We start from the raw sequence: 22,665 nt of genomic DNA on the forward strand, positions 1-22,665 counted from the left end.
TGCGGACCAAGCATGTTCGAAGATGATCTTCGATTTAATGTCAATATCTATAGCTTGCACCAATATTTCACTCCAAACTTCAGAGAGATAATTGGCTACAAAAATGGTTACTTTTCTCATTGATATCTAAATAAATACCCATGTAATTTCCGTAATTACCTTTGTTTAATTTTTTTTTTTTAATGTGGACCGCGAAGGTCATTTCATGTTTTAAAACGGACCCCGAGCGAAATTAATTGGTGACCCCTGGTTTAGTCTGTTCATTGAATGCTGTTTAGATACTACATAACACAAGTAAAAAATATTCCCCTTGATTAAAAAATAGTTACATAAAACATACGTAATACGATGTTTGTCCAATCAACCGCCTTTGCCAATGTATCAGAAGAAGACAAAACATAGCATTTTATAAACGTAAGATTACTTGACCATATCTTAGGGTCAATTCAGACCGCAACGCGATGCGTAGTTGCATATTTTCTTGTACAGATTTGACAGACTTCAATTGCGTGAGACGTCATGCAAATAATAATATTATGTCAATTCAATACAAATTAAGAGATGCATCTACGGACTACGGGTCACGTTTCGGTCTGAATTTACCCTTATGGTGCATTATAACAAATAAATTCTGGAACACCTATATTTTAGTGCTGTAGCCACTAAGAGCGTAACTTAGCCAGTTGTGCCATCAACTCCTTGTCGGCGTCAGTGGTGGACGCGCCAACTTTGTTCCTCGATACTGAAGGCGCATCAGCCATCTGCAAAAACAGAATAGGATATTTATTGAAAAAATTGTAAGGACATATTATTATTTTATTCAAAATGTTGACGGCAACTTTGTTACGACTTGCGCTGCAATATTATGTTTATATTTCTTTTTTATTTATTTTTTAATGAAATAAGGGCAAACGAGCAAACGGGTCACCTGATGGAAAGCAACTTCCGTCGCCCATGGACACTCGCAGCATCAGAAGAGCTGCAGGTGCGTTGCCGGCCTTTTAAGAGGGAATAGGGTAATAGGGTAGGGTAGGGATGGGAAGGGAATAGGGAAGGGTAGGGAAGGGAATAGGGTAAGGGATTGGGCCTCCGATAAACTCACTCACTCGGCGAAACACAGCGCAAGCGCTGTTTCACGCCGGTTTTCTGTGAGAACGTGGTATTTCTCCGGTCGAGCCGGCCCATTCGTGCTGAAGCATGGCTCTCCCACGTAAAAGTGGCTCTCCCTCGTTATAGCGAGGGAACCGTAAATTTTCTCGGAAGAAATATTTCCTTTGTACTTTCCGAGGAATAAAAATATCTACATTAAATATTTACATACCACCAAAATCTGTTTAGTTGTTTAAAGTTGGTCAAAGACAGACGGACAGATACATACGTATCTTTGTTTGTTTGAACGCGCTATATCTCAGGAAGTAGGTACAGGGGCCGTACCACGAAACAGTTTTGAGACTCAAATAATCGTACGAGAATGCCGTGTCCTACTCTAACAAACGTGAAATGACGTTGTTAGAGCAGGGCAAGGCATTCTTATTCGATTGTTTGAGTCTCAAAACGGGGTCCGTACCACGAAATGGTTTTGAAACTCAAACAATCGTATGAGAATGTTGCGTCCTACTCTAACAAACGTGAAATGACGTTGTTAGAGCAGGACGCGGCATTCTCGTCCGATTGTTTGAGCCTCAAAACGGTTTCGTAGTAGGCCTACTGGTTCATCATCATATCAACCTATAGTCGTCCACTGCTGGACATAGGCCTCTCTCAATGAACGCCAAGATGACCGATCTCCTGCTACTCGCATCCAACATGGGCCTGCAACTAAGCGGAGATCGTCGTCCCACCTAGTTGGAGGTCGACCTACACCCCGATTTCCCAGCCTTGGTCTCCATTCCAGAGTAAGTTTACTCCAGCGATCGTATGTTCTTCGAGCTACGTGACCAGCCCAGTTTCACTTCAGCGTACTGATTCTCTGCACTATGTCGGTGACTTTAGTTCTTTGACGAATTGTTTCATTTCAAAGCTTATCCGCCAAAGAAACTCCGAGCATAGCGCGTTCCATAGCACGCTGAGCGACGGAAAACTTACGAGCTAGCCCTGCTGTAAAAGGCCAGGTTTCCGCCCCGTAAGACTTTTGTCTTCAAGCTCTGCGGAATATGCGACGTGAGAATGTGGCTTAGCTTCCTGAATGCTGCCCAACCCAACTGTATCCTCCTATCGGTTTCTCTCTCGAAGTTATGTCTACCTACCTGCAGTATGTGCCCCAAATAGACATATTCCGTTACGACTTCGAGAAAGACACCGTTAACTGCAACCGGTCTCGGGAGAACATGTTCGTTGAACATGACTTTCGTCTTGTCCAAGTTCATCCCGAGACCGATCCGCCGGGAAGATTCATTTAGGTCGTTCAACATTTCCTGCAAGTCCTCCAACGATTCTGCCAATATGACGATATCGTCAGCGAAACGAAGGTGTGAGAGGTACTTGCCATTAACGTTTATGCCACGTCCTTTCCAGTTTAGGGTCTTGAAGGCGTCCTCTAACGCATTTGTGAACAGTTTCGGGGAAATAATATCCCCCTGTCTCACTCCTCGATGCAAATAGATTGGCCTTGTTGTGGTCCCCTGTACTCGGACGGACATAGACGCGGCATTATATAGACCTTTCAAAACTTCGACGTTACGCCAATCGACTTGACATCGTTGTAGGGCCTCAACAGAGTCAAAAGCCTTCTCATAGTCCACAAAGGCAAGGCACAATGGTGTGAATATGGTCTATGGTGCTAAAGCCTCTGCGAAACCCAGCCTGCTCCGGTGGCTGGCATTCGTCATGTTTATTGGATAGGCGATTCGTAATGATCCTAGAAAACAACTTATATATTATGTGACTCAAAAGCGTGATGGGTCTATAATTTTTAAGAAGGGTGTTATCGCCCTTCTTAAAAAAGAGAACCACCTCGCTTTTAAACCACTCTTCGGGGGAAACTCCCCGTTGAAGGACAAAATTAAAGACTTTACGAAGCTCTCTCAAGACGGGTTCGCCTCCCGCTCTGAGAAGTTCGATCGTAATTCCGTCCCTCCCCGGGGCCTTTCCTCCTTTAAGTTGTTTCAGAGCCAATCTGATTTCGCCTATACTGACGTCAGGAAGCTCGCTAGAAAGATGCCGGGTGAGTTTGGCACGCGGGTCGTCATCACGAGGATCAGGTTGCGAAGCATGTGAAGCATACAAGCGGCTATAGAAATCCTCGATCTCGGACAGAACCCCCCCTCGTGAGGAAACGATTTGGCCACAGCTATTCTTCACCTTCGTCAGATGACTCCTCCCGAGGCGCCTTACGAAAACTTTAGACCCTCTATTCCGCTTAATCGCTTCCGTGATTTCCAGCGTATTCGAGCGGTGAAGATCTCTACGTATAAGTTTCCGTATTCGCCTCGAGAGAAGTTTTACATCTGACGAACCCGAGTCCGTGTTTTCCCTCCGTTCCCTCATAAGTTTGAGTGTCTCATCCGAAAGTTTGGATTTCCTGCCCGCATGCTTGGGCCTGCAAAACCTTTCACTTTCGACCCGTATGCTCTCCACAATTGCATTTAAAGCCTCGTCAACTTCCATTGTAGTTTCCGAGATATTAAGAGCGTCGAACCTATTTCTCAGTTGTAACTGAAATTTCTGGGTGTCAGCGACGGATTGTTGGGAGTTGGGTCGGAGAGTAGACCTCAGCATATGGGCTCTTTCGAGTTTGAAGCATACACTCAAGGATCCTCGCAGTAGTCGGTGATCGCTACCGGTATTGAACCTATTGATCACAGAGACATCCCTAAATATATACTTCCGATCCGTAATGATGAAATCTATCTCGTTCCTTACCACAGAGTCAGGGCTGACGTGGGAGAGCCATGCTTCGGCACGAATGGGCCGGCTCGACCGGAGAAATACCACGTTCTCACAGAAAACCGGCGTGAAACAGCGCTTGCGCTGTGTTTCGCCGAGTGAGTGAGTTTACCGGAGGCCCAATCCCCTACCCTATTCCCTTTCCTACCCTCCCCTATTCCCTTCCCTTCCCATCCCTACCCTCCCCTCCCCAATTGTCCTATTCCCTCTTAAAAGACCGGCAACGCACCTGCAGCTCTTCCAGTGTCCATGGGTGACGGAAGTTGCTTTCCATCAGGTGACCCGTTTGCTCGTTTGCCCCCTTATTTCATAAAAAAAAAAAGGGCTTCGCCATGTCCACTTTCTTTGGGGCTTCTTTTTGAAGAAGGAATTCATCAAGAATAGCCCCTCTTTTTCGAGAAAGTTGACCAGCATTTGCCCCCTGCGGTTTCGAATCCCAACACCGTGCTGTCCCAAGCAAGATTCGCCGCTAGCTCGTACTCCTACTTTGGAGTTAAAATCTCCCATGACAACATTGAAGTGGGTCTTAGGGGTGGTATTTAAGACCTTGGAGATGTCTTCGTACATGGTCTCCACTTCGTCACGGAATGTGTCGAGGTTGGTGCGTACACTTGTACTTGTACGTTGCGTCTACTGGTTCGAATTAAAAAATTCTTTTTTGTTGCATAGATTGGATAGGCTATACAAAATCACGCTGCGACCAATAGGAGCGAAGAAATATTGGAAAATGTGGAGAAAACGGGGAAAACTATAATTTGAATGCGATTATTTCACAAACTGCATGACCGATTTTTATTTATTTATTTTATTTATTTAATAATTTATTGGCCGTGGCCGGCCTAGGAAAAGATGGCGCGAGGAGCTGGAGGCGTACCAGCCGGGCTGGCCAACGGTGGCACTGGAGCGAGACAAGTGGAAGGCCCTGGGGGAGGCCTTTGCCCAGCAGTGGGATAGCATAGGCTAACAAAAAAAAAATATTGTGCGCAAGAAACAATTACAATAAGACAATATACACAGTAAAACGACACAAAGGATCTACTTATTTCTAATAGAAATCTCTTCCAGCAGCCCTACGGAGAGATGCGCGTATCGCACACTGTGTCGGGGCGCAGCGGATTTCCGCTTCCATACAAATTGTATGGAGGCGGATTTTTGCGATGAGCCCCGGCACGGCCCGTCTCAGTGTGCTCACTCCTTTATTATGAATATATAATATAGGTATACAAATACAGTATTTGTATATTGATGTGATTTTTATGTCATTTGGCACAGATATAGAGTAGACCACTGGGAAGGGCATAGGCTACTTTTTTTAGTAAAAATGTACGGTACCCGCAAATGCCTTATTTTCGAGGGCGGAACCGCGCGGAAAATCTAGTTTATAATATCAGAAGAATCGACAACAAAACGAATCGATAACTCAAGAAGTTGATACCTGTGCATCCACCCGGGAATAAATATAAAATAACCTACCTTTCCACTAATCTCAATGCCGATCTCATCCAGCACCTGGCTCACAATTCCCTCGGTCTCCTCCTCATCACCGGACTCCGTCATGATGTCGTCCAGCGTGTCTGAAACTGGACAAATTTATTATTATACAAGCACAACTTAAAGATTCTTCGGCAAAAATGCGCAGTTTATAGGCTGACCCCACATTAGCGCGGCAGGCTAGTGTGGGGTCAGGCGTGAGCCCTGTATATTGTATATTATTATGTTTGACCAGCTAAATGTTCTCGTCACGACGGACTCGGTGGATTGGAAGTGTAAGAACTGCGCCGGAACCAAACTTAGAAGATTGTCGGGTATAATACCGGAAGATGATGAGGATTATAGCGGATCCGCAAATAATCAAGCTCAAGAAATCCTGAACATCATCAGAAGAGAGGTTAGCCAGGTGATCAAGGACGAGCTACAACGTACTTTCGATTTTTATTCCGAAAAAATAGACGAATATGAAGCTAAAATAATTACCTACGAAAAAAATATGAAAAAACTTGAAAACCAGTGTACAGAACTACGCAACAATTACAAAAACCTATTTCTTAAACACGAAGTAACCGAAAGCAAAATGAATCAAATATTACAATCTCAGCTAATAAACAAACTGGAATTGTGTGGTATTGAGTCCGGAAATAACAACGTAGAAGTCATCGTGCACAAATATGCCCAAATCATTAAGCAAAATCCAGATGACATAATAAAATCCTATAAAAAGGAGCCACGCCATGCCGGAATCAAAAAGAACGTTCCGCCTTCCATCATTATTCAACTGAAGGAAGGAGCACGAAATTCTTGGTTGGAAACCTCCAGAAAAACCGAAGTTACTGCTGCAGCCATCGGTCTAGAAGGAAGTAGAAAAATCTATCTACGTGAATCGCTGACCCCTACCACTGCATTTTTACTCTGGAAGACAAAAGAGGAACTGAAAAATGAATATAAGTATATCTGGTGCAAAAATGGATCGGTTCTAGTAAGAAAAGACGATAAAGGTAAAATAACTTTAATTAAAACTGAAAAGGACATTGAAAAAATTAAAAAATGAGCTAAAACAATGTAATACATATAAAAAAATGTACTTATAAAAATATCAACCTAAGATAATATCATGCCTATAGTATACTAATAATTGTAATCTGCAAAAAAGGTTTATATTAATAATAGGTATAAAAATTGTAAATGAATACCTTAAAATCAATAAAAATGGATGACATAAATAGTAAAATTATTGAACTTAACCTTGGGAATTTAAACGAATTTTTGTATAATATTCCCTTGTATGAAAATTTCTTATTGTTCTTTCATGTTAACATTAGATCGTTAAATAAAAATTTTGCCCAATTAGAGCTAATTGTAAACAGTTCAAAATCCATTATCAATTTTATTATCATAACAGAAGCTAATATACAGGAAGCTATGTCAAATCAATTTAATTTACCTAGTTATAATTTACATTGCGAATTACGCAGTCATAGAAAAGGTGGTGGTGTGTTAATGTACATACATAAGTCTTTAAATTTTAATAGATATAACAACTATACTTTTAGATATATGGAATGCTTAAGTGGTGAGATAGTCATAAATAATTATACTCGTATCGGTTTATGTGCCATTTACAGACCACCTCAGACATGCAAAAAAAAGTTTATTTGTGAATTAGATAACATGATTAAGAAATTTGACCATAAACATAGTTGTATTATTATAGGTGATATTAACATCGACTTAAGTCAATATAGCCCCATCGTCAATACATATTTAAATTGTTTAAGTAACGTAGGCTTCGAGTGTGCCATATCTCAGCACACACGCATAGAAAAGTATGGAAATTCAATTAGCAAGTCGAGTATCGACCATCTGTTTATTAGAAACGTTAACAACGCACTTGCATACAGCGCGGTGGTGCACACCGTGCCGGCCGATCACTGCGTTATCGCGGGTGCCTTGCCGGTCCCGGTCACACCATCCGCCGGTGCGCCGGCGCGTGTTGTTTATACATCGATAGATAACATAAAACTTAAAAATGAAATTTCTTCCATTGACTTTAGTAAATATCTGTCTCTTACGGACCCTAATACGATTATGTCGTTATTACTTAGCGACTTTAATTCATTATATGACGCCTGTAAAATTACAAAAAGTGTCAACGCAAACTCAAAACGTAGTTCTTGTGCATGGGCTAATCAGCGCTTAAAGTATATGTGTGCTGAGAGGGATCGACTATATAAGGAGTGGCAAAAAGATGAAAATAATTGCACTAAGCGCCTTTACTTTAATTGCTATAGGAATAAAACAAATAAATATGCGCAGTTTATTAAAAATAGATTTATTATGGCTAATGTTTGTAAGAATTTTAATAATCCGAAAAAAATATGGGAAATAATAAATAAAATTTCTGGAAAAATTGTTCAAAGTATTGATGACATCCTACTCAAATATTTTAAACTCGAACCCCTAATTATAGCTAACAACTTTGCAAAGAAATTTGAGGACTCAATCAAAAAAATTAAAAATATTTGTAACATTAAATTATTAGATTCAAGAACATACGAAAATAAACCTACAATGTCAATTAGATTAAAGCGGGCTACTCATGAGACAATAGCTAAAATTATTAAAAGTATAAATATAAACAAAAGTCCCGGGCGCGACGGCATTCGGGCCCGCGACATAAAATCGTCCTCCGAATTATTGGTTCCTGTCCTGACGCACCTGATTAACTGTTGTATTGATACGGGTATATACCCGGATATTCTTAAAATAGGTACCGTTAGACCTGTATATAAAGGGGGTATCCATAACGACTATAATAACTATCGCCCCATTACTATATTATCGTGTATAGACAAGGTAATAGAAAGATTTTACGATGATCAAATATCATTCTTCTTTCAAAATAATAATATTATTAACCATAAACAGTATGGCTTTCAAAGAAAACGGAGTACGACAGAGTTGCTACGAGATTTCACTGATAGGGTTAACGGCTATCTTGATCAAAAATTTCAGGTAATTGCGCTGTTTATTGATTTTTCAAAAGCGTTCGACGTTTTAGATTTTAAAATACTATTCCAAAAATTATCGAACGCAGGTATTCAAGGCCCCCTTTTGAAAATACTCAAAAATTATCATACAGACCGATTTACGGCTGTTAAAATTCTCGATAAGTATAGTGATTTGCAAAGCACCGAGGCGGGCACGGCACAGGGGTCCACGATCGGCCCTGACGAGTACCTGGCCTACGTTAACGAAATGTGCAATTTAATATTAGAAGGAGATATCTATCAATTTGCCGATGATACGTGTCTCTTAGTGGCTCATAAATCGATACAGGAAGCTCAAAATACCATGCAAAAAAATTACAATCTTATTTGTAAATATGCGCATGATGTGGGGCTTATAATAAACTCACAAAAGACTAAATTCATACATATTCATTCTGCTCATAATTTGCCTCTCACCTCCCCCACGATTATAGCACATACTCATGATTGTTTCCATTCAAATGTAGTTTATAACGCATGTAATTGTCCAGCATTAGAAAAAGTAAATCAACATACATACCTCGGTCTCATAATTGACAACCGACTGAGTTGGAAGCCACACATAGACCATGTATGCTCGAAATTAAGATCTGTACTCAGTAAAATCTATATTCTTAAATACAAGTTACCCTATAGAACCTTAAGATTATTTTATTTATCGTTGGCCCAGTCGGTTGTTAACTATGGTCTGAGTAGTTATGGGAGATCGTTTGAAAGTCACTTACTTAATATACATTCATTAACGTTACGCATATTAAAAGTGATTGTACCTAAAACGGTTAAAAATAAATTTAAAACAAATGAGGAAGGCTTATATGAGTATTGTAATGTCATGCACATTTTTGATCTTGTTAAATTTGCAGTTTTAAATGAAGTTAATGACCCTACACTTTTAATAGAAAAAATAAGACCCAGCATTTTAAGACAAACCTGTATAACAAAATTTGTTAAGCCAAACTGTAATAATTATTATGGAAGCAGAATGCTTAAGACATTAATACCTTCATTTGTAGAAGAGCTGCCAGAAGACCTACAAAAGTTGTATCGGGACAAGTGTAAATATAGACGGCAACTTAAAAAACATCTATTGAGTAAACTCAACTAATGCGACCACATCTTGTCCAGATAAACTCTTTGTAGTTTTTGAGGCAAGATTTCTTGTATTCTGTAGTATCATTGTATACAATATTGAACAAAATAAATAAATAAATAAATGTATATTGTATATTTTTAATTGAAATAATGGTGGGCGCTTAAAACATAATTTGTTCTCAAAGTGGGCAGTGGCAGGCCTGTGAGTCTAGTGATGGGTAATTTTCCGAAAAATTTCAAAGCTCGGAAATTTTTCCATTTATTTTTTTGGAAAATTGGAAAAATAATGGAAAAATATTTTTTTATTGAAATTATTAGCTTAAGTGAAATAGTAAATAGTAAAAATGAAATGGAATATCAAATATGGTTCATATTAAGTTGAAATTCAAAGGCTTGAATGACTTTAGGTGTTGTTTAAAAAAACAATATCTTTTTTTAGCCATATCTCCTTTATTTTTTACGAAAATGGTAAGGACCAAAGCTATCACAAATTTGATATTCTACAACTTTAGTCCTTATAATTTTCATTGTAAAATCTGTAGTTGCGGAAATAACTGCAAAAAACAAGTCAAAATATTTTTCCTGGCCCCAGGCCCTTTAAACCTACGATCCTAATGATTTTTTCTACGCCTATGGTAAATGTACCAGGAGTCCGGGACCCAAGCAACTGGATAAAACTGGATATTTCTGATCATGGATTAGACCGCATCAGAAGAGCTGCAGGTGCGATGCCGACCTTTTAAGAGCGAATAGGGTAATAGGGGAGGGTAGGGATGGGAAGGGAAGGTAATTATAGGGGAGGGTAGGAAAGGGAAATAGGGTAGGGGATTGGGCCTCCGGTAAACTCACTCACTCGGCGAAATACAGCGCAAACGCTGTTTCACGCCGGTTTTCTGTGAGATCGTGGTATTTCTCCGGTCGAGCCGGCCCATTCGTGCTGAAGCATGGCTCCCCACGTATAATGCTCTATATCAATATATACTTAATTGTATCTGTTAATTGTAATATATTTTAATAGTTGATAATAAAATTAAAATTAAGTTAAATATTTAATTACATTAATATCCCATATAAAAATATTTTTTTTTGCCTAATTTTGCTCATAAACTGTACGGAACCCTCCGTGCGCGAGTCCGACTCGTACTGACCACTTATTTACGGATACGGAACCCTAAAATGATTTCTTGTAAATTATGCAAGGACAATAATTATTGTAGTAGAATGTGCGGATATTGCAAAACTGAAAGTTTCTGTTATCTGTCAAAATTGTAGCTCATTCTCGCGAAAAAAATTTCGAACTTCCAGAGTCATATAATGAAGAAGGCACTACTCTACTACTCGCTTTATAATATAGTAAAGTTAATAATAATAATGTATAATTAATGTATAATTATTCATAAAAATTCTGTAGGTAACTGTCCTGCTCTGACAAAAAAAAAAATTGATCATGACTGTTAGGGATACCACGTAAAAGAACGGTGCCTGGAGGTACAAACCCATTACTGAAAAAAATCGTAAGAATCAAAGTTGGAGGAAATTGCAGAATGATAATGATTTTGTAATTTTTTCTTTTGGTGATAATCGACATACAGGTCATACAGGCGAAATTATATTTTTACTTTGACTTGTTTTTTGCAATTACTTCCGTAAAAATGTATAAGAATCAAACTTGTAGAGAATTAAATTTGCAACATTCTTATCATTTTCGTAAAAAAAAAAAAATAATGAAGATGTGGTCAAAAATAGGCACCTTCAAACCAATATGGCTATGGTTTTTCTCAATAACTCGATAAATATACAACATTTTAAAAATCCGCTAGGTCGATCTCTCAATGATAATTTTATACAATGTGTTAAAATATTAACTTAGTTATTGAACTATATAGTGCATTGGCACGGTTATGGCAATAAATGAAAAATTCGTGAAAATTAGATGCATCTTTGTGATTTTTTTCTATCGAGAAAATTTTAAGATATCGTGTTTTTGCTCAGATCGAATTCTCGGAAAAATAATGTAGTATCTAATTTTAGAAAATGAAACAATTCGGGGCTTATTTTCAAGTATAAAAATGAATTATAAAATCGACACTTTAGGATTCGTCGCCCCCTTAAGCTATTTATGACCTCTTCTAAACACTAGCGCAAAAAAAAACTTTCTATAATTATTAATTTCAGAAAAAATCTTACGCGACTTTAGTAATACCGGTGATGAACGCTATAATCTTAGCGGCCTAGACGAGCAATTTTATTGCGCCTTATCACGTATTGCGTAATATTATTGAACGTCTAGGGTAGATATTGAACATCGCGCACCTTCAATCTAATAATTGTCAAATAAACTGTTTAATAAAATTGAAGCGTGATATTGCACAATACAATTGATCGTCTAAGAGCCGGCTTATGCAACAAATCATAGAAGTTTCCAAGAAAAATAATAAATAAAAGCCTTAAAATGTTATACTTATCCTGCAGGTATGTTGTTTTATTTTCTAATCTTGGTTGACATTTCAACTTGGAAAAATATTGGAAAAATATTTGAAAAATTGGAAAAATTGGAAAAATATAATGGAAATTTTTCTTTTTTCTTTTCTTTTCTTTCGGAAAATTTTCCATTACCCATCTGTAGGCCTGTCCCACTCGCGCGTTTAGGTATCGAACTGTAAGTACCCCTTTAAAGGGGCAGATCACAAGGGACTCACAAGCGAGCGGTGACGCATATATCTACGTACTGATTTAACCGCTATGACATAATCGTTATTAATCTGATAAATATGAACAATTAAAAAAAAGTCAAAGAAATATTTCAATAAAGTAATTTAAGACTTTAAAATACAAAAAAAAAGATAAAAAAAATCACAAACATAGCAAATAAACCAATTTGTTACAAACAAACCGCATACTACACATAAATAAACACAAGTTACTATGTTTAAGTTGTAAAAAATTCCTGACCAGCTCCTACATTATAATCGAATATAAAACTATTATAAAATGTATGTTGGGTTACTAAAATTTGATTAATACTATAAAAAAGTATGCTATTAGTAGCTATAGTAATTAAAAGAAGATTATTTTATTTTCTAAAAGGTGACAATCTTGATTTCGTCAGAAAGGGTACCTCTTACGCGATAGAAAGAGAGCGCACATGTAGGCAAATATAATTGTAGGCACCTAGCACTGCGCGGTTGGAATTTGATCTTTATAGTATCGTATCATGAGTTGTTATTTTATTAAATGGGTTTCATGAGTGGGAATTCTGTTGGTACTACTAATATATATTCTGTGGCAGTGGACAAAATAAGTTTGGGAACCCCTGACTAAGATCATCGTAATAATTAATATCACAATCTCATATTGTGATATGACATCATATTAATAAAGATAAGTGACAAAGAGACAAATTGTTGACTTGTTGTTTAGTCAAGGCTAACAGTGCATTTGACAGACGTTTGAATGAGTATGCACTCAGTCATTATTAGCCCTACTATTTCTGCTGTACTCTATCTTAGCATGGTCCAAACCACAAGACAAACCAGAAATACAACTTTTGTATTATGTAAAATGTTGTGACTTTTCCTGTATTTTAAACATTATTTTTAATAATAGATTATTTACAAAAAAAAACAACTCAACTTACTCATTTCATCCGTCATATCCATCTTGGCATTAGCCTGCTTGAATGCCTCCATGTCTTTGGCAATTTGGTGCGGGTTCATGACTTTGTTCATGGTGCCCATAGTCTTAGCCGTGGTTCCCATTGCGCCAGCTATAGCTATGTTCGCTCCCATTGTCTTGTTGTGTACTTGTACACTCGCAATCTGTAACGTGAGGACATTAGAATTATAAAATGAAACTAGTACCTGTTTTCACCGATCGCCTCCTAACACTTCTCTAGCAGCCATTAAGGGAACATCAGGGCTAAAATGGTCGCTTTGAAGAATCATATAATATTATGAATCATGTAATGATTCATTCTTTTAAAATCGCAAAATGCAAGTCTGTTCGCAATTCATATCTAGTAGTTCATACTAATTTGACATTTGTCAGTTCGACAGTTTTGACAATTCATTTGCTGAATTGATTTAGAGGAATTGCTAAATGTGACCATTTTAGCCCTGCATTTCTTTCAAGATTTCAATAATTTTGTATGTGTCACCTGAAGGGTTAAGTAATAAGTATTGTTGTTAACAATAAGTTATCCAAAATGTGTTTGTTTTAAGAGATACTTGACTTTAAGGTTGGTGAAAACAGGCACTGTCACTAGTATAAAAATATAGTATAGGTATTTATTTATTTATTTATTTTTATAGACTCACCAACAGAACAGCATTTGTGACATTTTTTGTACATAAAATTTGTTTACAGATAAAATGAGTTCTAATGACAGGTGAAGTACAGCGTGCATATGCGACAAAAATTAGACGAGATGAGATGTAGTGAATATGGTGATAAATGATAATGATAAAAATATGTTTGTAATAAAAAAAGGTAGGTAAAGGTAGGTAGGTATGTAAATTATAAGATCTTATACTAATTGAAGCCAGTGCAATGAAGTGTTAATATCAAGAATAGACAAAACAAACAATAATATTGTAATTTGTAAACATATTAATATGAATTACCTTGCTGTTAGCTGCATAGATCCTTGTCTTTTGTTTTCTCATCTGCACCAGTTGTTTTGCAAGTATTTTACAACCTTCATTGTTGCCTTCTTTTGCCATCTTCTTTATTTCCATTTCCTTTAAATAAAAATAAGTTGTTAACAAATAATATTATAGAAAGATAAACACAAGTTTGAAATCATTTTGAATAAAATTATTTAATAAGAGTTAAATTTGCCACTACAGCAGTGGCATAACTATACCATCTGGGGCCGGTGGCAAGTTGATGAGGCCCTATCAGGAAAAATCGTCCTGTTAATAATAAAACCATTAACAATCAATGTAAGTATATTAAAAACTGACATCACGGCCTCTTGGGCCAGGAGCCTTTTGGGTCGAGGGCCCGTGGCATTTTGCAAACCCTGCCTGTATATAGTTACGCCACTGTACTACAAACACCCTGGACAGTTATGTTACAGAATATGCAATAAGTCTTTTGGTAGCATAGTTTGACTCAGGCACATTGAACAAATACCTCACATTTTTTCTTTGCGGAATTATGTTTCTACTCGGTCAGATGATAGAATATGGAAGTAATTTATGGAAAATAAAGACAAATTTTATAAGATTGAGATAGAAGAACCAACCAATTTCTTTTCTTCTCTTTCAAGTGCTGCTTTGTCCCGCTCCAAATCTCTGCCTGCTTTACGTAGCTCACGATCATTTTGCCTTTGCTGTTCTGAAATTAAGAATACAAATAGCGTTTAAAGATTAATATAGCTAAAACTTTGTTGCAACTTGCAAGAAACTTTAAAATGTGTTTTATGTTAACCTTTCACTGTTGGAGCCTTTTTGAAAAAGTTCATTTTCTTTGGTTGATAACTGCGAAGTCTAGTTTAATTACATACGTACGTAAGTAATTTAAATCAATTTAAACAACAATTGCAAAATTTATCAAAAAAATTTGTACAAACGATTGATGACTAATGTTTTGATTTCGTGACAATGACAGATGACAGCATCGGCACTTTTTTTTTTTTTCATATAATGGCACTTCGGCTATAACCATGGGCCATGGCCAGTGTCGAGTATAATATTATGGCGGGAAAACAATATTCTTTATACAATTTTTTCTATATTATCGTCAGGTCAGTCAGGTCTAAAGTCTAGTCAAAGTCTAAGTATAAAGTCAATACAGTCAAGAAGTCAAGTCGGTCGATTCAGTAAAGTGGTAAGACGCTTTACTGAAACTTTTGATGGAGTTTTGGAGGGAACACAAAAGAGCACGTTTCGGGTTATTACATCACTTTCCTACACTTGTGCACGATAACGAATATTTAATGGTTAATATCCTACCACATATTACACATTAAAAACCAAGATAACACAATTTTAGGAAAATAATATAAAAACACAACATCACTCTTTCACATTCTTCCAAAAACTCCGAATCGGCACTTTCATTCCTGACACTTAGTTTTCTTAAATTTCATTTGTATGTACTAAAGATTGTACACCTACAACAAGGCGGCGCGGTGTAGGTAGTAGGTACTATCAAGAAGTTGATTCCTAGTCAGATGGGGGACCTACGTACTACGTAGTTTGGTCGCGTTACGTCAAATCCAGCCTACAGATCAATTGACATGATCCGACCAAATGACGTTGGTCTGTGAACTGTCTAGGTGTCAATTTCCTCGATGGTACAAACAAAAAAAGTTTTACCCATAAAGTTCAAGCAAGCGAGATGTCACTATCAGTAACACTGCGTGGTAAAATGAGACGTGTGATACATGACAGCAGCAATCTTTTTTTGACGTCCAGTCGGCACTTGCCGCACGTTGACAATTTAATCTCATATAATTCATGTTCAATCATGCTTGTGTAAATGTATACGTACACATATTTTTCACACAGATGAAAACCAATTTCGGTTACGTTTGACAGCTCGAGATTGTTGCTCTATTCCGCTAGGTATATTATGTAACTTTATGGTTTTACCATAATGATACAATATATACTAGTTTTTTATCATGTATCTATTTAGATATTGTGTTTTGCGAGCCCTCACAGAGCTCAGCTTTTAGCTAGTTAATGAGATAATTGAGATAGTATACCTGCCGCCATAGAATTTCTAGGTTTGTAATAAAGTAGAGGCTTGCAATCATTAATCAAACAACAGCTAACAGCATAACCACCTTGGCGCTTAAACTTGCATTAAAGAATAGAGAAGTAACTCATCAATGTTAACATTTAAATATGACTTATATAAGTATTACTAAGGTTTTTTTTTTTTTTTGAAATTGAAATTGTTTATTCAGCTCAAAACATAAAAACCTTAATCTAAATACATAATTATAAAGCTATTATTTAGTTTTACAGTGGTTTTTCTATATATAGTATGTGAAGATCGCAACCGGCAGCTTAGCTAGGTTACAGCATAACCTGTATTAAAGCTACCGGTCCCTTTCCCTACTTCTAATGGCATAATATAATAGTATTACTAAGGTTCACTCGATGTAACTGGGCGGTAGCGGTCATTGACTCCCTGTCAAAACTTGTCATTTTCTATACAAAACCGCGATTGACAACATCTGACACCTTATTGTCAATCGCGGTTTATGTAGAAAATGACAAGTTTTTGACAGGGAGTCAATGACCGCTACCGCCCAGTTACGCCGAGTGAACCTTAACAATTAATGTTAACCCACTGTGTTAACCTGAAAAAGTTGCTACTTACTACGAATTATTACTACTAATAATTATTACTTAGATATTGTAATAATAGATTTAATATAATATCGCCTTTTTGCTACTTACCTATCTAGGAAACAGAAATTAATAAGAGAGAATATAGGTACCGTAATGCACGGACGTAAAAAAAACGTAATGTAGGTAAGTAAATAAAATACAATTTGCGAATATATTCTGTCACTTCATTTTTATTAGAGTACACTTTGCTTAGTAAATATTCCATTAATTCTATATAAAAATGTCACTTCATAAAATAGACAAAAACAAAATACGATAGGTATTATTCAGAAATGCATACATATAAGTACAACGTATTTCAGATAATAAGTTAAAACTACTTGGTCATGAACATTAATTTAAAACAAAAACAGCACAGAAACAAAACGAACACAAAATAAATAGATCAATAATTACTGAACATCTAACTAAAATACATGATTACAACACAAAATTATTATGATAGACCAATATGGAATGAAAAAAATGCATTGTATGACGTAGTTAGAATAGAAACCATACCTACAGTAGGGGAGGGAGATTCACCAAGACCACTTCGGATGGAAAGGGTCGAAGTCCCATAGATCTGGTAGGCGCTCATGGGATTTTCCTTGAAAACTGCTCTCTGACCACTTGAAAGGTTTAACTGTGAATTTGTTCAACTGTTTCAACGACTCTATTTCCGCTTCCTCCTTCTGTTGTTTTACCAGTGCTCGGATCTCAAGGCCGCTGATCGTGACGTCATCGAACTGATCTGTGTACGTTGAGGCTACGTTGCCCTTGTTGACTAGCATGTCTTCCTTGCTGATGGCGTTGTGCGGTGGGCCGGACACGGCGACGATGTTCAAGGTTGTGTCGTTCCAGGTGGCTAAAAAAAACAATAGGTTAGTGACTTTTTTTTAGATTGTCGTGACTCCAATCTGACGGTTGGTTCAGGCGATTTTTTTTTGGCGGACACATTATAATAATATCTAATATAATAAGTTTTCGCTTCATACCACGTCAGTCCGGCCCCGTGCTAAGTACCTACCTGAAGGACTTGTGTTATAGGTACCAGACAACGGAAATATATTTAATACTTTAATACTATACAAAAATTCACCCATCAATCCCCAAGCTGGCAAGCACCCTGCTGTTGCATAACAATTGAAAATCTATTGTGTCTGCGATTCCCACGATACTTACTATTTTCTATAAAATGGTGAAAATATAGATCTGTGAAACTCACCTTTCACAACTTTCGTGTCGATCACTCCATAAGCCTTCTTCTTCGGCTCTATGATGTCTCCTCTGACACCAAGCACGGACCAGTACCCTCGGAGCAGTAAGCACATCTCCTCCTTACAATCATCATCACTGGTGGTGTTCACGGCGACTATATCGTTGGATCTCATCAACTTCAGTATGCCGTCTAGCGTGGTGGCGTTTTTGTACTCCCGTTGGAATATCTCGGCTCTCGGTGATAGTGACTCTGAGAACATGTTGCCGTAGACTTCTTGCATCTTCGATACGTGCGTCGCTTCGGCGATGTCCTGGAATTTGAGAGGTTTTAATCATAAAATAGGTCCAATATACAAATAGGTCCAATCAAGCATTTTACGTATTACTAGAGTAAGTCACAGTTGTAGTTCAACAAGCAACAATGTACGGAACATAATAAGGTCCAGTTTTAAAGGCCAAGTAATACCAGTCTACAGCGCAAACCTATCTAAGTCATAACTCTCTTTGATAAGCTTGTTCTGAATGTCCAAGGACGGCGGTATTTTGTTACCATCCTGCTCGTTTCCTACTCAATTGATCAAGCAATTCTAACCTTAAAGAATGGCAGTCCATGTGTAGCCCAGTACGTGTTTTCCACGAAGGCATCAGATATGTCAGCGGAGTGAGTGCGGCCGGGGATCTGCTCGATCAGCCCGACCAGACCCTTGACGCGCCCGCTGCTGGCACGGTGGACCACTGTGTGCTTGGTGCTGGAAGCAGATAATAAATAGGGTCAGTATTTTTTATAAAATAAGAGGACAAACGAGCAAACGGGTCACCTGATGGAAAGCAACTAGGACACCCGTCATTAGAAGAGCTGCAGGGTTAAGTATCTAAGAAATCCTATGGATTTATGCCGATTCAGCCCATTCATTTTCGACTAAAGGGATTTGAAATGTAGATGAATATTAAAAGCAAGAGATAGAGTGTCCTGTAAATAAAATAATGATTTGTTGTTGCTTTCTAAGACTTAGGAGTTGGGTATCAATTCGAATAATAAGTTACGAAGTTCTTACAAGTCATCGTGTTAGCCACATAACGCTAAAATAAACATACAGAATACATGTACAATAGACTCCTGCAGGCACGCGAAATCTACAAAAGTATTATTGTTTAGTTACAGTTTATCAGCTAGTTATAGTTTATCAGAGAACAACAAAAACAAGTAAATTGTTACATTAATTTTCCCCATATTACATCATGTTTTCACTGTAAACGCTCTACATAAAATTACTGGTGACAATATGTAGATTGTAGAGATATATCCTCAGATATAAGTTACTAGTTTCTACATAATTACATAATTGTACAGTCACAACTAGACATGTTAATCAGCAACTATGCAGAACATGTCATAGAAATTTAACGTGAGAATTTACTTTAAATCACGCGATGTGGTTACATAATATTAATAAAGATTGATAGAGCGAGGAAAATCACTAAGTGTAAACTTCCGTTGCAGTGTTTGTATGTACATAATTTCATAGATATATCGCCATTGATAAAGTGCGCAATAAAGAAACTGTACTTCGCAGTACGTTTTAAATGTATTTTAATTGGCATTATTTATGCAGGTATTGCATAATCTTATGTAAGTAATGTCCATACAAGTAAACTAAACTCAATTTTTTAGATAGTGTGTTCAAAGCCTAATGCTATAGAAATATTTATCTAATGGGGATGGAAAGATACTAAGAGATAAGATAAAACGTGTGAGTAAATACTACGAGCCTATCAAATTTCATAACCCATTTGAGTGCTCGTTCGTGGAAAAACAAGTGAACACACGTAATGCTTTTAAACCTTGAGGGCGCCACTTGACTTAGCGAGTGAGATTTTGTATATTTTTCTAGATAAACATTGTTTTCATAGATTATTATTATATTATTTGTAACTATTGGACTGATTTTGATGAGGCATAGGTTTCCTACATGTTAGGCTATCCTGACTTTTAACTAGACTCTACAGGGTATAACAAAAATAAATAACCATATCAAATTCTGTCTATTGAAGTCTTTGTGTGAAAGAGAAATAAACGATCACCACAGTGCCGTAAATAGGGCGGTGCCACCGGTGCCCAAGCACAGCGCGTAGACTCTGAAGGACGCAAGAATGGCCATACCAAGCAACGCCCCAGAGATGTTTGCCAATGTAGTAAAAAAAATCCACAGCCGAACATATAACCTTATCCTTTTTGGAAGTCGGTTTGAAAACAAAGGTGCAGTTATATAAGCTCGCACAGAGCGCAAGAAAGGCTATTTACGGCACTGGTCCACCCATCCAGCCATCCATCTATCTTCTACCTATGTTTTGCGTAGGTAAGCCGTATGGGCATACGGACATTCAATATAACCAGCTGTAAAGTATTACAGCTGGTTATACTTTACAGCTAGGTATGCAGCTTGGGTATGCAGTAGCAGTCCCCAGGAACTTAAAGACTTCCTTCCCCTAAAGAAAACTGTATAAATCAATCTACAACAAAATACTCACTCATTAAACATAGTCTCAGTGATCACTTCCTTCCTCTCCACAGCGGGTTTCTCTCCCCCGGTAAACACTCCATCCAGCTTGGTGTAGTCCACCACCAGCCACTGCTTGCAGGCTGTGCCGGAGTTGCTGCGGGCGAGGGTGTGGGCGTAGGAGCTGATGTTGGTGGCGAGATGGTTGGCCGCGGTGATACGGGGACCTATTGGGACCTGGAATTATGATAGGCGATGTTATAGTTTTGACTTTTTGAGACATAAGTACTATTTCATGATTGAGTGTGGTTTCAACAATTACGCAATTGATGATATTTTCATATAATTGAATTCTCCATTCAAAAAGTGTACTCTACATCTCAACACTACTGATGCTAGGTGGGGTAGATTAGGATTTACAATGCGCCGTCTGGAGTCTTTGACTCATGGACCATAGGAGACTAATATAAGCGCCTATATAATAAATATAATAATATAATAGATCCATAGAGTATTCAACCTAAGATTACTGTGATGATAAGCAGCTTAAAAATCATGGCGGCAATAATTTTTTTTGAGTAAGTATGCCTTTTTGAAACTTTTTGAAGTAATTAAAAGTCGTACCCGTCTTTAGTTTAAAATTAACTATGTATTTACCTGATCTGTGATGTTAACGTCCTTCCAGAGCTTGTTGTTATAGTTCCGTAGTTTGGTGCCAGTGACGGCCATTTTGTGGTTGTCTCCCTGCACGATGTAGAACTCGTCCTGGCTGGTGATGGAGCCAGGGTAGCTGGAGAAGTCCACGAGGGTGCCGCGAATGGGGCTGGTGTCCTTAGATGTCATGTGGTAGTTCAGCTTATACCGCTTCATGAGACGGATCATGGACGTGTAACTGAAATGGAGAAAAGGATGAAAAATAAGGACGCATAAAAATTGTATCTGTGTTTGGTGAACAATAGGTTAGCCTTGAATTGTTAATTGTTATCTCACCTAGCCTTTACAAATCCTTAGTTTTAAAAGGTAAGCAGCGAGAGGTACTCCCAAGTTGAAAACGCGAAAAGCTGATAGTCTTTGTTTTTAAGTTACATATTTGAGAAAGACTTCAACATTCTTAATTGTGGCACTAATGTAGCTCGGTGAAGGAAAACATCGTGAGGAAACCCGCACATAGTTGGTCCCAGACGTATTGACTAGTTCTTTCCTCTGGACTAGGCCGACTATGATGCGAGAATGCCGTATGCGCTTGGGCAACCATACGGACATTTAAAAATCTTGTCCCAGACACTACAGTATTTGAGGAGTGGTTACTTCGCTCTGAACAATACTGTATATAAATCATCCATAACGGATGTAAAGGCCTAGTTTTTTTTAATGTAGCTATACCTATATTATGATGGCTAAGGCTGATGAATATGGCTGATGAAAAGATAGAGATTCTGCGAATTTCACTCACCTTCCAGCACCATTTTGAGCAACGTACATCTCCCTCAACGGCAGACCATCTTTTGAAGTCTCGTTCACTATCCTCAGGTAAGCGCTGGACAGACCAGGTAGCGAGTTGAAGGTCTCATCTTCAACGCTGATGTTCAGTTTTCGCTGGAGCTCTGTTACTTCTGAGATGGAGTTCAGCCAGTACAGATCTGACACGTCTGTTTTATACTCCTTCTCGTTTCTACGGACGCCATACTCCCAACCGGTGTAGATGCCAGCCATCTGCGAGTAGTACAGTGATACCTGCAAATTGATTTGATAAATGTTAGGAAATTGGTAGTGTTTTAAAAAGAAACTATATTTTAGGCATTTTGTATCTCAAGTCATAGGATTGGGTATGTGTGATTTATGCATTATCGCTAGACCATTATGTAGTTTGTACTATCAGAGAAGCTGATTCATGGCAGATGGCGGACCGACGTAATTTGTTTGCGTTATGTCAAACTCGGCCAAAAAACAGGACTTATTTTGAATTGACATAACCCGACCAAATGACGTTGGTCCGTCATCTGCCTATAAATCAATTTCTTCGATAATACTATCAGAGAAGAAAAGAAGATTAAGTAGTTTGGTTGCGTTACGTCA

General features: G+C 37.8%; 2 protein-coding genes across 3 annotated transcripts in view; both read right to left on the reverse strand.

Annotated features, from left to right (window-relative positions):
• Positions 1-204: 204 nt before the first annotated feature.
• LOC121732937 (charged multivesicular body protein 2b) lies at positions 205-15,097 on the reverse strand. Its single transcript, XM_042122970.1, has 6 exons — positions 14,955-15,097; positions 14,770-14,861; positions 14,144-14,260; positions 13,159-13,339; positions 5,359-5,465; positions 205-761 (listed from the first exon to the last, which is right to left on the reverse strand). Exons 1-6 carry the CDS (start codon positions 14,986-14,988, stop codon positions 663-665), a joined length of 630 nt encoding a protein of 209 aa, XP_041978904.1. The 5' UTR covers positions 14,989-15,097; the 3' UTR covers positions 205-662.
• Positions 15,098-17,043: 1,946 nt separating this feature from the next.
• The window catches only part of LOC121732936 (putative phospholipase B-like lamina ancestor), a 29,426-nt gene continuing 23,804 nt past the window's right edge, over positions 17,044-22,665 (reverse strand). For both annotated transcript variants that reach the window (XM_042122968.1, XM_042122969.1), the window contains 6 exons: positions 22,043-22,323; positions 21,247-21,481; positions 20,621-20,826; positions 18,684-18,840; positions 18,099-18,402; positions 17,044-17,738 (listed from right to left, as the gene is read on the reverse strand). In XM_042122968.1, coding sequence (XP_041978902.1) covers positions 17,413-17,738; positions 18,099-18,402; positions 18,684-18,840; positions 20,621-20,826; positions 21,247-21,481; positions 22,043-22,323 — 1,509 coding nt within the window. In that variant the 3' untranslated portion in view covers positions 17,044-17,412. The remainder of the gene's footprint in view (positions 17,739-18,098; positions 18,403-18,683; positions 18,841-20,620; positions 20,827-21,246; positions 21,482-22,042; positions 22,324-22,665) is intronic.

This window comes from Aricia agestis, chromosome 13 (assembly GCF_905147365.1).
Source record: "Aricia agestis chromosome 13, ilAriAges1.1, whole genome shotgun sequence".
NCBI lineage: Eukaryota > Metazoa > Arthropoda > Insecta > Lepidoptera > Lycaenidae > Aricia > Aricia agestis.